This window comes from Rhinopithecus roxellana, chromosome 3 (genome assembly GCF_007565055.1).
Source record: "Rhinopithecus roxellana isolate Shanxi Qingling chromosome 3, ASM756505v1, whole genome shotgun sequence".
Classification (NCBI taxonomy): Eukaryota; Metazoa; Chordata; class Mammalia; order Primates; family Cercopithecidae; genus Rhinopithecus; species Rhinopithecus roxellana.
This window is the reverse complement of record NC_044551.1, coordinates 6,207,422-6,225,872: the sequence shown is the minus strand read 5'-3', so window position 1 is coordinate 6,225,872 and position 18,451 is coordinate 6,207,422. Positions and strand designations below refer to the sequence as shown.

The following is an 18,451-nucleotide window of genomic DNA, read 5'->3' as shown; positions in this document are numbered from 1 at the left end:
ATTTGCTTTTTATTCCCTCTTCAAGTTGAGAACATCTCATTGCCATTTTCTATTCAGTGATCCTTCACTTGACTATTGTTTGTAACACCATTCCCAAGCTTTACTTTTCGACATGTTACCAATCTATCTTTTTTTCAAACTGTAATCATTTGTTTACATTTCAACATTTCAGTATTTCCATCCTGACCACCCACCAGGCAATATGTCTTTCCCACCTATCTTAGACTGTTCTCAAATAAAAATGTGACTGATACAAAGGGAGAATGAAAGAGGATAGCTTCCTCTCAGCTTCCTCTAGATAACAATAAATACACTAGAACTTAACTTTTTGAACTTTTAATGAGCATTACGGAAACACGTTTTAAAGCACAGGCTTGAGAGCCATACTGCCAGAACGTGATTCCCACATTTGCCACTTTACTGGCTGAGTGATCTTGGGCAATTAACCTCTTTATGCCTCATTTTCCTCAACTGTAAAATGGGCAGTTGAGGATATGGGCAGTTGAGACTAATAATATTCTCCTTAAGTTATTCTAAGGATTACATTAATGCAACAGATATTAAGTATTTCGAAAAATATCTGTGCTTTTTCTCTGCCGGGCATTGGTGGGCCTGCATGTCTGTGTCAAACCATGGATGAGGGTCTTTGTTCTGCAGAATGGAGTTTGTTAAAGCTGTTAAGAATAAGGCCTATTTAAGAGATACCAAGTGAAATTTAGGAGACGACAAGAGGGTAGAATTGACTGCTATGCTCAAAAACTCTCGGTGATACAGGATAAAAATAAATACAACACACTCAAATACAGGGTGATAGTCTGTGTAACAAACAGAGATATCATTTGTCAGATTGCTTATGCCCATATAGAAGGGGTAGTCTGTGCAGCATATGTACATGGTACATGAACTACTAAAATAAAGTGTGAAGGTTGGCCTGACAAATTATGCTGCAGCACATTATACTGACCTGCCACTGGCCCACAGGCTTCTTGGTAGGTTTGGCATGGACAAGATCTATGAAGGCCAAGTGGAGATGACTGGAGATTAATGCGATATGGAAAGCATTGATGTCAGCCTGGTGCCTTCACCTGCTGTTTGGATGTAGGCCTTGCCAGAACCATCACTGGCAATAAAGTTTTTGGGGCCTTGAAGGGAGTTGTTGATGAAGGCTGTTCTGTCCCTCATAGTACCAGACAATGTTTGTGATTCTGAAAGCAAGGAATTGAATGCAGAAGTGCATGGGAAACACATCATGGGTCAGAAGGATGCAGATTACATGCATTACCTAATGGAAGCAGATGAAGATGCTTACAAGAAATGGTTCTTTCCATTCATGAAGAACAGCATAACTTTAGACCTGATGGAGGAGATAAACAAGAGAACTCATATTGGCTGGGCACAGTGGCTCACAGTCCCAGCACTTTGGGAGACTGAGGTGGGTGAACTGCTTGAGCCCAGGAGTACGAGATCAGCCTGGACAACATGTCAAAACCCTGTTTCTGCAAAAAAATGTATAAAAATTACCCAGGCATGGTGGTGTGCAACTGTTGTTCCAGCTACTCAGGGAGCTGAGGTGGGAGGATCACTTGAGCCCAGGAGGTTGAGGCTGCAGTGAGCCAAGATCATGCCACTTTACTCCAGCCTGGGTGACAGAGCGAGACCCTGTCGCAAATAAATAAATAAATAAAACAAAAAACAAAAGCTCATGTTGCTATCCAATAGAACCCAAACTATGAGATGCCCAAGAAAGAAGTTAAAAACAACAGGTGGAAACATCCCAAAATGTCCCATTCCCAGAAGAAAGATCAGGTAGCTCAAAAGAAGGAAAGCTTCCTCAGAGCTCAGGAGCAGTCTCTGAGAGCTGAAACAAACAATGTTTTAGGATGATTTTTCAGATAAAACAATAAACTTACTGGCTAACCAGGTTTAAAAAAACAATACCTGCAAAAGCAAACTATTACATTTATTATCTAAGTCCCAAAATCAAAAGTTGGTTATTTGTGTCATCATTCATAATTGAGGCTTATTCTAAATTCTAAATATCCTGTTTATAGCAACTTAAAATGCCAGTTCATTATATTATAATTTTGACATTAATCAACCTGACATTTTTCTCTTATAAAGGTAAGGCATGAACATATTAGCTCTCATGATTCTTTTTTAAAAAATTATCACTTCTCCCAGATTTCCTAAGCCCCGTTGCTTTAGCTCTTTGAGTTGGTACTGTGATAAGGGAAAATACTATTTTTGTGTGATAGGCTGTAAATAGGTTGGGCAGCCATCTCAGTTTGCCTGAAACTGAGGGGTTTCTCAGGACATGGGACTGTTACTGCTTAAACTGGGAAAGTCTTGGGGAAACCAGGATGGTTGGCTATCCTACTGTAACGGTATTACATAAGGTGGGGGTAAAAGAGGAAAGGAAGAATCAGTGGTAGTATTAATCTCATTAAGTACAAAATAATTATTAGTACACCTCTACTCTTCCCTTGATTTTTGACTCATGCAATCTCTGATGAGTATCTGAAGGGTAAAATTGCACTGAACTAATTAACTCTAAATGTCAGGCATTTGGATTTCGTGGGGTTTTTTTCCCTCTTGTTATCATCATCATCTGTGGAATGTATTTCTTCTCCTTCATTTTATGCTGTTCTGCTTTCCTCTGATTATGTCATGCTTGTTCTTTTTCTTTTAGGTCAACCCAAATCAAAACATACTCTTGGGATAATGCCCAGGTTATTCTGGTTGGGAACAAGTGTGATATGGAAGACGAGCGGGTCATCTCAACTGAGCGAGGTCAACATTTAGGAGAACAGCTTGGTAAGAAATAAATTAATAAGTTAAAAAGAAAGAGAATTTGCTTATTATTTGTAACACTGTACAGAGTCCCAGTGAATTGTCAGGGTGGAGTTAATGAAATGTTTCTCAATCTAACAGTGGAAAGCAACATAATCCTCCCTAAGTGGACAATATATTTTCTCCCACTTACTATGGCATCATGAGAGCTCAAGTGCAATTAAAGAAGCAAAAATTATACTCAGAATTTTGGCCTTAGTACACTGTATTTAAATTCTTATTCCATGAGAAACACAGGTTATGCCTTGTCCACTATTTTTGCTTTTTATTCTCCATACTCTATTTTGCATTCAGTGAGCTCTTTATTTTATTGAGTGATTATTGTTCTCAAGTTTTCATTGGAGGAGGATAATGGCACAGAATAGGTCACATCCTAGATTCTGATTCTAGTGACATCATTGATAAGCCATGTTACTGTTACAATTCCCTTTGAGACTTAGTCACCCCATCTCTCAAGAATGTGTATCATAGCCCATGCCTATTTAACCAAGTCCTTGTAGATAAGATCAAATGAGACAATAGATATGAAAGAGCTTCAGAAATGGCAAAGCCGTTTCAAACACAAAACACTGTATCTAAAGAGAAAAATGCTGGAGTGAGTAGGGTAGAGATTTAATACAAAGGAGGGATTGATGATGATGATTGATTGACTGAGTCAAGAAATTTTTACTGGGTACTTGTTGTATGCTTTATATTTGCCAAACATCATGGGGGATACAAAAAAGTGATTCACAGTCCCTAGGCACAAGTTGTTCCCAATCAAGTGGAGACTGAAGACTGGAGATACACACAAGGAAGCAGAAATACAAGTCAACAAAAACAGGTCAATGAGGAGGTAAGCTGCAAGGCAGACGCCAACAGGAAAGCAACAGGGAGAGGGAGGCAGACACAGGAAGGGGAAAAACATTGCCAGAAGGAGATGTAGGAGTGTAGTGTGATCAGAGGAAGATAAAGAGCAAGGCAGAGAGGGCTCTTGGGGACATCAGGTGTGGAAATGAATACTCTAAGAGGAAGAGATGAGTGATGAGAGGAGATGGAGATCTTATGGGTGAAATGGCAAGATACAGCTTGAATGGTCTCTAAAGGAGAGTAGAATTTGCTACAAAGGAGATGAGGCATTATGAGTAAGGGACACAGTGATTCATGGACATTGAGATGAGCATAAGGTGAAATGATAGTGAATAGAAAAGTGAGAACCTAGCATAAAGTTGCAGAACTGAGTTGTGGATTTGGGGAACAACTTCAATCCTAGAGGTGAAGAAGTTGGAATTCTTTTTTTTTGTTTGTTTGTTTGTTTGTTTGTTTGTTTATGGTAGACCACTGAAAATACTGAGGCATGCTTAGCAAAGAAGAGTTTGACTTTTAACCTTTTTGGTCAGGACCTGCAGTAAGAAATACTTTCAATTTAGCATCCCAGTACTTACATATGTAGAGAGAGAATGAAACAAAAGTTTCACAAAACACATTTTAACTTTACTTGATGAGATTCACTCTGTTTTCTGTCTTAATTTTCTTTCTTCTTTTTTCTTAAATGGTGGTCCCAACCCACTAAGTTGATCCCCGGAAGCAGTAATGTGTCTCAATCTATAATTTGAAAAACACTGTTATAGGCCGGGCACAGTGGCTCATGCCTGTAATCCCAGCACTTTGGGAGGCCAAGGCTGGCGGATCACGAGGTCAGTAGATTGAGACCATCCTGGCTAACACGGTGAAACCCCGTCTCTACTAAAAATACAAAAAATTAGCCAGGCGTAGTGGCGGGCGCCTGTAGTCCCAGCTACTGGGGAGGCTGAGGCAGAAGGACTGCGTGAACCTGGGAGGCAGAGCTTGCAGTGAACCGAGATCGCGCCACTGCACTCCAGCCTGGGAGACAGAGTGAGATTCTGCCTCAAAAAAAAAAAAAAAAAAAAAAAAAAAAAAAAAAATCGAAAAAAGAAAAAAGAAAGAAAAACACTGTTATAAAGGGGATGCTTTGGGATTAATCTGCTGGTGTTGTGCAACATGAGTCAGAAAAGCAAAGGCCCTCTCATTGAGTTACTCTTCCTCTTGATCATCTCATAGCTGAACTAAGTACAGTTCACTCTGAAAGCTTAACCATTTCTCATGAGCTTAATGAGTTCCTTAGACTAAAATCTATCCCTGGATGGCCACAAGAACCCTTCCACCAAATATTCTTAGAGCCACCCAGAAGAAAGTTACGTGGCTGGTGTATGGTCTCCTGTGGCTGCATTTGAAGTTATCATCTCTGTCACAGGGCCTCTTCCCAGTCTACCGATTAAACAATATGAGGAGTCTGAAAAAAATGATAATTTTTTTTTCTTAATCCTCTTAGGACCTCCTTATCTTAGGAAAGATAAGAATGGAGAATAGTAGATCCCCAAAGAAAGAGAGGGAGGAAACCTGGGAGAGGGTTGGCAGATTGGCTTCCCAAGACGGTCTCTCCCCTGTCTTCCTGTGTTTTCTTAACTAGCTGGGCACATGCCAGGTTGGGGAAAATACTGCTACACAGATGTAGGCTGTCTCTGTGAATAAAAATGAAAACTGGTTCAAAAAATATATGTATATCCAAGCCAAGAATTGTTTAATGTCATTGATACATAGGAGGCAGGCAACTGGCTAAATTTTTTACTACTCTAATAAATTACTTGGATATTTAGAAGACCAGGTTGTGAAAGGGGATGTTAGGATGATGGAAATGCATCAAGAGGGTGTCTTTCCTACTGCTCCATCGACTGACGTGCACACAAACCCTTTCCATTCAGTACACAGATGTAGCAAAGTTCCTGAAATTGTGAGGCAGAATGTTTTATGTTCCTGTTCGATTTCTTCCAGTGGTTTCTAATTGATTTTTTGCTCTCCGTTCAATAAAACCCAGCTGTTGTCATAGCAACCAACACATGTGCATTCTTGGAGAGTCATTTACCTCATTTAATGTGGCTTGTTCTCCTCATGGCTACACATGCTTCTACAAATGATCATGAGAGACCATTTGCATTTCTTTAAAATGCTCTCACAATTTAAATTTAAAGATTTTAAAGGTCTTTGCTTTGTTTTTTAATTACTTGTACATTTTATTCTTCAGAATACCATCACATACACACAAAGGTTGCACATTGTTTTTTAAATGTCATTACCACATCTTGGCAGATGACTCAAAATAACTGCTTTATCGATCTGGTTGCAATTAATTCTCCATTGTGGATTGTTTTATCTGGACAACATTTGCTCATCCTAATGAGGGTCCTGGATGGAACCAAGTTGTAATGGAGCTCTTTAAAAATTCTTATATGGCAGCTGTCAGTCCCAATCCAGTTTAGTTCACCAAGCATTTATTAAGTGTTTACAATATGCCAGTTACTGGGAATGCAATGACAAATAACCCTGCCTTCTAGGAGCAAACATTGTAGTGCCGGAGACAGACTACACAGACAAAGAGCATTTTTTCTGGCTTTCCCCTTCCATTTTGTTTCATTTGATCCTTTGAGCACCTACCTCTCCTTGCTGAATGCTGCCTTGTCAGCATTTATGACATGGTGCTCTCTGTTCGTCTCCTCCCTCTCCAGACTTGCATTTAGTTTCCTTGGTAGACTCCTCCTTCTTTTTCTGTCTCCTGCACTCTGGCTTTCTATCCTCAGTCCACCTCTCCTCTCTCTCTACACCCTCCCTTGGATGTTTCCATCCCCTCCAAGGTTTTAACTCCACCTCCAGACTAATGACTGCGAAATCATGTTCCAGGCTTGACCTGACGCTGGCACTTCAGGCGCCAACATCCACCTGCCATCTGTGCATATTCAGTACTTCTGATTTAAAGTAGTGGTCTAATCATCTGCAGCTGAATCGGCTGGGGTTCTTTTTCAAATGCACATTCACAACGCAACTCAGACCTGCTGCATCAGAGTTTTTGAAGTTGAAGGCTAGAATCTACATTTTTAACAAATATTTTTGTGACTTTTATACAACTAAATTTCTAGAACACTGGCTTTTGTGGGAAGTGAGTGTTTGGAGAGGGTAGGGAATTGCTGCCAGAGCTGAACATTACCCTATAGCTGTTGTTATTTTCCCATGCATTTTTTTTCTTTTTTTTTTTTTTTTTGATGAAGTCTCATTCTGTCACCCAGGCTGGAGTGTAGTGGTGCGATCTTGACTCACTGCAACCTCTGCCTCCTGGGTTCAAGCAATTCTCCTGCCGCAGCCTCCCAAGTAACTGGGACTACTGGCATGTGCCACCATGCCTGGCTAATTTTTTTGTATTTTTAGTAGAGATGGGCTTTCACTGTGTTAGCCAGGATGGTCTCAATCTCCTAACCCTGTGATCCGCCCACCTCTGCCTCCCAAAGTGCTGAGATTACAGGCGTGAGACATCGCACCTGGCCTTCATGCATGTTTTAACAGTTAGTCTATATGTAGGTACCTATAACAATATATAAGAATGTTTTTAAATTTTATATTAAATGTATAGTATGGTACTTATGTATGTACAATCTCATAATTTAAGTTTTAAATGTACAAATACTGTGTTAAATAAGAAAAAAATTTGGAGATACAATTAAAGATAGATTTTCCTAAAATAGAAGTAATTTATCTGGGAATAAGAACAAAGAAAGAAATTTATAGAGGAGAATGGATTTGTATTGCCTTGAAACCACAGGTGAAAGAATATTTGAACCATTATTACAAACTCTGAAAGGGCAGAAAATGCAGAAACTCCTGTTTTCCAAAAATGTAGTCAGAGAACCAAAGACTGCAGAGAAACTAAAATTGCTTCTGGGAGAAGTCATTATTAATAATTTATAAGGAGCCAATCTTAAAGTGTTTTTAATTTGCATTAATATTTCTTCCTAAAACAAGTAACATATAGCATTCCCAATTCTTTCCCTTCAAACAATTACCATAACGGCCTCTGAACATGTGTATTACTGAATTCCAGATTCATCCCCTGTACCCTTCCCCCTTGTCCAGCACAGAACCCCATGAGAATTTCTGAAAGTACAAAATATTCTTATATTTTGCCATTTTTCTAAGCTCTGTAATTTATCTTCCCTTCTTTTCCGATTTAATGGCTCTTTTGATTATTCATCTGACAAATATATATAATAATACTGCAGAGTCATAAAACGTGTATCTTCCCTCTCACGGAGCTTAACGTGTGGACTGTGTATCAGAAATAGACTCAAATATTATGAATATGTAAATAGGGCTGAGTGTAACTCAGAGGATAAAAGAAAGGCACGAAGTTCTATGAATGGGTAGTTACTTCTCTTTTTGGAAAATGAAGACTGACGAAAAGACACATTCTATGTCTGTATACTCTGAAACATATTGATTTGATAAATACTGGCTTAATTTAACAATTTCTTCAAGGAAATAGTCTCTTGAAGTAGAAAGAGATAAATTTAAGACAAATGAAAAAGGATATTCTTTCACCTAACAAAGAATATACTAATGGAACCAATTATCTCTGAAAGTGGAAGGTGGTGCAGGCAGGACATATAATTACTTCCCAAAGGTCTAGATAAATCAATGCAGTCAGATCTACCATGGCTAACGGAGGAAGTTTGCATTCTGTGCGATATTTCTGTGTCACCAAGCATAAGAATTTAGGTGTATTGACCATGCTATATCGTCTGTTGTGGCACCACTCTCAGAGACAAGATGACTGAAGTGACTGAAACATTATAACCTAGCCAGAAAAGTCTATCTCCTTGGATTTTACGAACTATGCTCTTGATTTCTGCTGAGCCTGAATGACCCCAGCATGCCTGATTTGGGAACTCTGACTCTAGGATTCTCTAATTCACTCCTATGAACCTTTCAGTTTAAATCACCCTAGTCTCTCACTACCAACCCTGGTAAGGGAGAGAAAGGCATTGACTGCATTGTGAAATCGTATGGTGGTGGAAGCCCTGAACTTCTGGATCCATGTGCTCTGGCCATAAGCAACCAAGTTTTATTTATACAGTTTCCACCAGGAAAAATTGTAATAGCAGCATCATACCTTCCATAACCACCAAGCTCCACTTCAGTCATCATACCCTTGGTACAAGTACAATCTTCAGTCACGCAATAGGTCTTTTTTTTTTTTTTTTTTTTTTTTTTTTTTTTTTTTTTTTAGAGAGAGAGATGGGATCTTGCTCTGTTGCCCAGGCTGGAGTGCAGTAGTAGTATGATCATAGCTCATTGCAGCCTTGACCTCTTGGACTCAAGCAATCTTCTCATCCCAGCCTCCCAAGCAGCTGGAAATATAGGCACGCACCACCATGCCTGGCTAATTCCTTTTTATGTTTTGAGAGACAGGATCTTCACTATGTCACCCAGGCTGATCTGGAACTCCTGTTCAAAAAATCCTCCCACTCCACTTCAGCCTCCCAAAGTGCTGGGGTTATAGTCATGAGCCACTGTGCCCAGCCCACAATAGGTCTTAACTGAATTCAGTTTTCTATCTTAAAGTCCAGGAGGAAGATAAGGCATATGTAACTGGTAAACCTATTTAAACTCTGACCTTGGACCCCACAATCTTTCAGTGTTCCACACAATCCAATGGAAGATGCCAGAAAATAACTAGATGATTACAAAGGATAAATTATCCTAAATTAACCTTACTCAAATGCATAATTTCTCTTTTCAAAATGTGCTCAGCTTTCTGGAACTTCCCCAACTAATACACTGAAAAACGCCTTAGCTAAGTGTGCTGTGCTTTATAAGAAACCTCTGGAAATTCTTGGTGTCTCACTCTATGTCCAAATTGTGCTGAGATGATTACCACTGAATTGTACAGCAATTTTTCATTACCTTTAGAGCACCACTTCAGGGAAGCTATAATCAGAACTACTTAGGGCAGTTCTCATCTGAATGACTAAAAACCAAGGTGTTAGAGAGTGTGCTATTTTATTTGCTTGTTTGTTACATTGAGACTGCTGATATTGGGAATCGCAGGGATATCAGGAGTCACTGCTAGGCCTCAGCACATTGAGGGGACCTTGCTTATTTCTCAAATAATAATAATAATAAAATAAGGAAAACCCAAGGCAGGGACAAGGAAACAAATCTAGAAGGAAGATTGGACATAGAGTAAGGGTTCTCAATCTTGGCTACAAATTTCAATAGGTTGGGAAGCTTTTAAAAATCCTGGTGACCAAGCTGCATCCCAAACCAACTAAATTGGAATCTCTGGGCTGGGACCCAGACAACAGTATGTTTTGTAAGTCCCAGTTTATTCCAATGTGTAGACATGATTGAGAACCACTGATATACAGAAAAAACAAGAGGCAGATTAGCCCAGAGAGCCAGCAGAAGGAAGCTGTAATTGGTTCCACCCTTCATGGTGGGACTCGTGCTGCCCGGCCACAGGGAGCTGGTCTTCCAGGATGGATTCATGCTGAAGCTTTCATGCACCCTAGTCTAGTCCCCGTGTGGCCAATAGGTGCACACATTTTACAGAAGGCTATTGGGGATCAGAAGAGGAGTATGAGGTTATGCAACAGAGCGTAATTATTAGGACCAATGTGAATTTAGCAAAGTCCACTTGGAATTGCTAACAACCACTGAGCTGAAATAAATGAGCCAAAGATTCTCTTCTTAAACTGCAGTGGGGTCACACTAGGAGTTTATTTCTTTTGGGGGGCAGGAGATAGACACTTCAAAATAGAACTCATGAATATATTACGGGACTTTATTTATTTACTAATTTATTCATTTATTCAGTATTATTGAGCACCAACTATTGGCCAGGCATTAAGAGTTAGGAAACAATAAGACCAAACTTCTGTCACCTCAAAGGAGAGTCTGAGAGACACATAAACAAAGACTTTCAAAAGACAGCATGTAATTGTTGTAATAGAGGCATGGACTCAGTGCTAGAGGAGCTTAAAAGATTAAGAATGTCCCTGTGTGGAGGCTCTGAGAAAGGGCACACTGCAGAGACAATGTCTCAACCAAGTCTTGAAGTATGAATAGGATTTTGATAGGTAGACAAACAGGTGATGGTCTCTCTAGGCATAATAAATAGTATTCTGGAGGGATCTAAGCCTGGAAAAGTTGACATCATATATCATGGAGAACCTTGTTTGAAAGAATGAAAAACTCGGGCTTCGTCCTATACATGCTGAGGATTCTAAGTTTTAAACACTGGAGTAACAAGATCAGATTTCATTTTGGATCAATTACACTGGGAATATGCCAGAAATTAGGGAGTTTAAGATCAGCAGGAATACAAAAAGAAAATATTAATAGCTCTATTTATTTGTGTCTCAATTTTTTTTCAGTTATTGGGTATGTTTTATTATGTACTACTGGAATAGTACATTATATAATTTACAAAATATTCATGTATTAGGGCAGTACTGAATCTTTTTTTGAAACTAAGAATTATAAAACAACATATGTTTGGAGACCACTGGCTAAAGGATAGACTGGAGGGTAAGGTCAGGAAGCAGAGATTCCAGTAAGAAGCTGATGCTATTGGGTAAATTATGGCAAGGCCTAAAGCAGGTGTTCCCCACCCTGGCTGTACATTCAACCCTCCTAGGTAGCATTTTAAAAACCATGGCACAGACTCCATCTCTCTCTCTCTCACACACACACACACACACAAATTAAGTAAATCAGAATTTCTGAAGCTGAGGTACAAACATGAGTGTTTTTAGCTCCTTAAGTGATTCTAATTTACAGCCATGGTTGAGAACCCTTGATTTAGGCCCTCACCATGTATCATCCAATTGTGTTAAAGTTGAGGACCACAGACCTAATCCAAGCCGTGGCATTGGGGATACAAACTAGAAATTAGAGGCATAAAAGATGATGTAAGTATCTAGCCTGAGGAACAGATTAAAATCATTGTGGCGGGAGAATTTGGGAGTAAAATCAACACACTAACAGGCAGAAGGGAAGACACCCAGAAAAGTCAGAGAGTAGAGAGTCAGGAGAGTGGAAATACTTAGGTGGATAGTCATGAAGGCAAATGGGACAAGATCTAGAAAATACGTTGAAAGAACTAGTCTTAAATCTAAGCAATGGAATCCATAATTTTAAATATGACAGTAAATTACTGTTTAAATGCTTTGATAAGTATTGATCAACAAATGATCCATGAAGTGATACACGTAGGAGGACAGTGGGAATTTGGAGCCTCTTTAGGAAGAAAAAGACAACTGCATATTGCATAGAGCAGGTGACCGACCACCCCTTTCTTTTTAATGAAATCGAAATAGATTTCTAAGAGTTGCCTTCATTCAATGTCTTTTTGATAACACAAGAAATTAGTACAAAAAAGTAAAGAACATCATTAAAAACTGGCCATTGTGGCTACCTATGTCTGCATTGTTAACCTTCTCTTTAGCAAAAGACCATGGCTGATTTAATGGTTTGGTGGTGCACACACATTTATAGCTAATTTCATTTCATAGACTTCAGCCTATCATTACAGTTTCAGTCCAGCTTGCCAAGGATCATTCAGTAAGTTGGGCTCCAAAGCCAGAGAAACATGGACAGCCTTAGTGGTGGGCATGCACCCACTTTGGCTATCTTAAAGCTTTTCTGTTGAGCTCAGACCTGTAATGTTTGCCTCCAGCCATTTCACTTTAATGAAGGATGATGGTTTTTTCCTTCAGTTTTAATCATTTCCCTCTTACCCCTGTAAAAACAATTCTGTAGTAAAGCCAGGTTGTGCAGCCAGAAACTCTAATGAGGATAACATTGCCCTAAAGCCTATTTTTAAAAACTCAAACCACCTGTTCCAAATATGCATTAACTCTGTTCTTCAGCAGCTTTTAAAGATTTATTTAACTCTTAATTGTAGTATTTCTCAAAGAATGAAAATTGCCAGCTTCTGGGTTTAGCAGGAGTCCCAGTGATGCTACTAAAATGTTCTAGGTACCTATCTGCACACAGCTCTGAGGAGAAGCACTGCCAGCCTACCATTATATCCCCAGGCTCACATTCTTTTAGGCTAAGTATTCCCAGGAGGTATAAAATAAACCAACAGTGTACATTTTCATGTGTTTGGGTTGGTTTAGGTGTGGTCATATCCATGGGCTGGGAAGGGAAGGGACTGCTGTTTGCCCTGGTCCTTGTCTCCTTTGTGCTTCCCAGTTCCTGTTAACCTGATCTTTATTTCATAGTCTTATGGATCTCCGCTCTCCCTTCTGGCAGCTGAAATTCACTCCTCAGAAAGTGTCCGTTCCTTATGAATAAAGTGACCATGCATCCCAGTTTGCTCAGGACAGTCCTGATTTGTGTTCATTTCCCAGTGTAAGTATTAATAGCATCCCGTTTCAATCTCAAAAGTGACTCAGTTTGGAGAACAAATGATATGGTTATCCAATCCATGAAACCCCACCCATGCAGCATCGTTGAGAGATAAACTCCACTTCCTCTTTTTTTTCATGTTGCCCTTCTTCTAAACCTCTACTTATGTTTCTCACATTCCCCAGTGAATAAACTCTCGAGACTCTGGCAAATCCCTATTTTACTAAGACTCTGGCAAGACCCTATTTTACTAATTGCCTTCCTTAAGCAACTCTACTAATCTAGGTGTTCTTTCCTATACTCTTTCTTACTAATCCAGATCTTACCAACCTTTGACCCCTGAGTTTCTCCATTCTTGTAATTCTCACAGCTCCAAGGGATGCCAATATGCAAAGTGCCCTTCTTCATTATAAAGAGCTTCCAAAGCCCCACTGTCTATTATTTGTGGATCAAAGCTTATCCTCTAACAAACCTTATGTTTACATGTCTCCTGTCCCATCTCACAAAATTGTCTAGCCCTCATTGTTCTTATCTGGATTTGGCTCAGAACCTCATCTTTGCTCCTTCTCTTAGAACGATCTTCCAAGTTGTGCCCTTTTCTCATTCACACAAACTCGCAAACACATTTTGTGAAATGTTTAAAAATTAATCCAGGTCCATGTAACCAAAATTTGTATAAACTGCCAGCTTCATTTTTTGTATTTTTAAAAACAAAAAAAGCATAAATAGCAGTATTATTTACCAAAATTAAAGTCAGATATAAGAAATACAAACTGCAGCATTTGGATTTGGAATTAATTAATCTGCTAAGTGTTGAGAGCTGAAAAAGCTGAAATCAAGGATGATTTTCTCACATGTAATCTGTACTTGGATGCAGCTGGCAGAAACCACCTCTGTTCATCAGCTTTGCACACTGGCCAGTGTTATTTCCTTTCTCCTAGAGTAAAATTATTAGGGCAGGGAACAGTAGGGGAACAAATCACACTAACCAAACTCACAGAGGACAGATTTCTAATTTAAAATGCCTTTTATTATGCTCTGCGAAATGTAAATGTCACACAGTTGGTAATATTACTGTTAGATAATCAGTGTATCCTTTAATCAATAGAAAAAATACCCTTAGAAAGGATATCAATTTAATATGGTTTCTTAGTGGTTCCATATCAAAGAAAAGGGAATCTAATCATGTTCACTCATATATTTCTTTATTTTTTTAATTAAATTAATTTTTTTTACAAATTATTATGGTTCATATTCATGGAATACATCGTGAATTTTTTATACATATAATGTATAGTGGTCAGATCAGGGTAATTAGCATACATTTATCATTTCTGTGTGCTGGGAATGTTCAATATTCTCCTTCTAGCTATTTGAAACTATACAATGTATTATGGTTATCTACAGTTATCCTACAGTCATACAGAACACTAGAACTTACATCCCTCATCTGGCTGTAATTTTGTATCCTTTAACAAATATCTCCTTATGCCTCCCTTCCCCCACACCCTTCTCAATGTCTAGTATCCTCTGATTGCTTTTTACCACTATAAGATCAACTTGTTTTAGCTTCCTCATGTGATTGAGAATATGTACTGCTTAACTTTCTGTTCCTGCTTATTTCACTTAATATAACGTCCTCCAGTTCTACTCATATTGCCATGAATGACAGGCTTTCATTTTTTTATACTTGTGTATTATTTCATTGTGTATATACACCACATTTTTTAATCTATTCATACGTTTTTGGACACTTAAGTTGATTCCATGTCTTGGCAATTGTGAGTAATGCTGGTAATGGTGCAATAAGCATGAGGGTGCAGATGTCTCTTGGATATACTGATTTCCTTTTCTTTGAATAAATGCTCAGTAGTGAGTTTGTTAGAGCCTATGGTAGTTCTATTTGCAGTTTTTTTGAGACACCTTCATACTGGTCTCCATAGTGGTTGTACTAGTTTACATTCTTACCAACAGTGTATAAGAGTTTTCTTTTCTCTGCATCCTCACCAACATTTGTTACTTTTTGTGTTTTGATAATAGCCATCCTAACTAGGGTAAGATGATACCTCACTGTGGTTTTGATTAACATTTCTCTGATGATTGTTGATGCTGAACATTTTTTGATACATTCACTGGCCATTTTTATGTCTTTTTTTTTTTTTTTTTTTGAGACTCAGTCTTACTCTGTCACCCAGGCTGGAGTGCAGTGGGTGCGATCTCGACTCACTGCAGCCTCTGCCTCCCAGGTCCAAGCAATTCTCCAGCCTTAGCCTCCCAAGTAGTTGAGATTACCGGCGTGCACCATCACTCCTGGCTAAGTTTTATATTTTTAGTAGAGATGGAGTTTCGCCATGTTTGCCAGGCTGGTCTCAAACTCCTGACCTCAAGTGACCTGCCCATCTCAGCCTCCCAAAGTGCTGAGATTACAGGCATCAGCCACCGTGCCCAGCCATTTTTATGTCTTCTTTTGAGAAATGTCTGTTATTGGTCTGATCAAGTTTTCTATTTCTTCTTGTTTCAGTCTTTTTTTTTTTTTTTTTTTTTTTTCTCCTGAGACAAGGTCTTACTCTGTCGCCCAGGCTGGAGTGCAGTGGCACAATGTAAGCTGACTGCAACCTCCACCTCCCAGATTCAAGTGATTCTTCTGCCTCAGCCTCCCAAGTGGCTGGAAGTACAGGTGCCCACCACCACGCCCAGCTAATTTTTATATTTTTAGTAGAGATGGGGTTTCACCATGCTGGCCAGGCTGGTCTCGAACTCCTGAACTCAAGTGGTCCATCCATCTTGGCTTCCCAAAGTGCTGGGATTACAGGCATGAGCGACCACACTTGGCCTTTGTTCAATCCTTATTGGTTGTATGTGTGCAGGAATTCATTCATTTCCTCTAGGTTTTCAAATGTATTGGCATATTGTTGTCCATAGTAGTTTCTAATGATCCTTTATATTTCTGTGGTATACATTTTGATGTCTTCTTTTTGTTTCTTGACTTTATTTATTTAGGTCTTATCTTGTTTTTTCTTCGTCTAGCTAATGATTTGCCAATTTTGCTTATTGTGTTATAAAAACACCTTTTTGGCCGGGCACGGTGTCTCATGCCTATAATCCCTGTACTTTGGGAGGCCGAGGCACACGGATCACAAGGTCAGGAGACCAAGACCATCCTGGCTGACACTGTGAAACCCCGTCTCTACTAAAAATACAAAAAATTAGCCAGGCTTGGTGGCGAGCACCTGCAGTCCCAGCTACTCAGGAGGCTGAGGCAGGAGAATGGCGTGAACCCGGGAGGCAGAGCTTGCAGTGAGCCGAGATTGCACCACTGCACTCCAGCCTGGGGACAGAATGAGATTTGTACACACACACACACACACACACACACAAAACCTTTCTGTTTCATTAATCTTTTATTAGTATTTTATTCTTAATTTCTTTCTTCACCCACTTGTCATTCAGTAGCATATTGTTTAATTTCCAAGCATTTGTATTGTTTCAAATGTTCCTCATGGTATTAATATCTAATTTTATTTTATTGTGGTCAGGTAAGGTGCTGAATATAATTTTAGTTTTTAAAAATTTGTTAAGACTTGTTTTGTGTCCTAATATATGGTCAATCCTGGAGAATGTTCTATGTGCTGATGAAAAAAATATGTATTCTGCAGCTGTTGTGTGAGATGTTCTATCAATGTCTGTTAGGTCCATTTGGTTTGTGGCATAGTTTAAATCTGATGTTTCTTTGTTAATTTCCTGTCTGGATGATCCAATGCTGATAGTGGAGTGTTAAAATTCCCAACTATTATATTATTTATTATATCACCGGGGTCTATCTTTCCCTTCACATCTAATACTTGCTTTATGTATCTGGGTGCTCTGGTGTCAGGTGCATATATATTTATAAGTGGTATGCTATTTTGTTGACTCAATCTTTTTATTATTATACAGAATCCTCTGTCTCTTTTTATAACTTTTGACTTGAAGCTTTTTTTTTTTTTTTTTTTTTTTTACTGATATAAGGCTAGCTATCCCTGCTTACTTTTGGTTTCTGCTTGAATGGAACATCTTTTTCCAATCCTTCACCTTTTGTCTATGTGTGTCTTTATAAATGAAGTGAGTTTTTTTTAGGTAGCATATAATCAGGCCTTGATTTTTTTTTTTACTCTATTCAGCCTGCTTATGTCTTTTAAATGGAGAATTTAAGCCATTCACATTCAAGGTTATTATTTCATAGGTGAGGATTTTACTCCTGTCATTTTACTGATTGTTTCCCGGTTGTTTTATGTATCTTTTGTTTCTTATTTCCTCTGTTATTATTTATTTTTGTGGTTGGGTGCCTGTCTGTAATGATAAGTTTTTATTTATTTATTTATTTTTTGAGATGGAGTTTTATTCTTGTTGCCCAGGCTAGAGTGCAATGGTGCAATCTTGGCTCACCACAACCTCCTCCTCCAGGGTTCAAGATATTCTCCTGCCTCAAACTCCTGAGTAACTAGGATTACAGGCATACACCATCATCCCTGGCTAATTCTGTATTTTTAGTAGAGACAGGGTTTCTCCATGTTGGTCAGGCTAGTCAAGAACTCCCAACCTCAGTTGATCCACCCACCTTGGCCTCCCAAAGTGCTGGGATTACAGGCGTGAGCCACTGCACCTGGCCTGATTCCTTTCTCTTTTTTTCTTTCATATGTTGCCTCTACTAGGGAGTTTTATAGTTTCAGATGTTTTTATTATGCCATTTATCATCTTTTCACTACCAAATGTAAGACTTCCTTGAGCATTTCTTGTAAGGCCAGTCTGGTAATGATGAATTTCCTTGGTTTTTGCTTTTATGTGAAAGATTTTATTTCTCCTTCATTTCTAAAGGATGGCTTTGCTGGGTATAATATTTGTGGTTGGGAGGTGTTTTGTTGTTGTTTTTGTTGTTATTGTTTTTTGGTACTTTAAATATATTATTCCATTCCCTCCTGTCCTATAGGGTCTCTGCTGAGAATTTCACTATTAATCTAATAAGGATTACTTTATATGTGACTTGATGCTTTCTCTATCTGCTGTGATTTTATTAATTATGCTATCCTCATCTTTTCCCTTCTTTTCTCCTTCCCAAAACACCCAAAATGTAAATATTTGTTCACTTAGTAGTGTCCCATAAGCCCTGCAGGCTTTAATAATTTATCTTCTTTCTTTTTTTTTTTTTTTTTTTCCTGCCTATATTATTTCAAAAGGCCTGTCTTCAACTTCAGAGATTCTTTTTTCCTCTTGGTCTAATCTGTTGTTGAAGCTCTCAATGGTAATTTTTTATTTTATTCATTGGATTCTTCAGCTTTAAGGTTTCTGTCTTGTTCTTTTTAATGATATCCATCTCTTTGTT

General features: G+C 38.7%; 1 protein-coding gene across 2 annotated transcripts in view; it reads left to right on the top strand.

The window, feature by feature from the left end:
• The window catches only part of RAB3C (RAB3C, member RAS oncogene family), a 296,500-nt gene that overhangs the window by 254,270 nt on the left and 23,779 nt on the right, over positions 1-18,451 (top strand). For both annotated transcript variants that reach the window (XM_030927983.1, XM_030927982.1), the window contains exon 4: positions 2,690-2,814. In XM_030927983.1, coding sequence (XP_030783843.1) covers positions 2,690-2,814 — 125 coding nt within the window. The remainder of the gene's footprint in view (positions 1-2,689; positions 2,815-18,451) is intronic.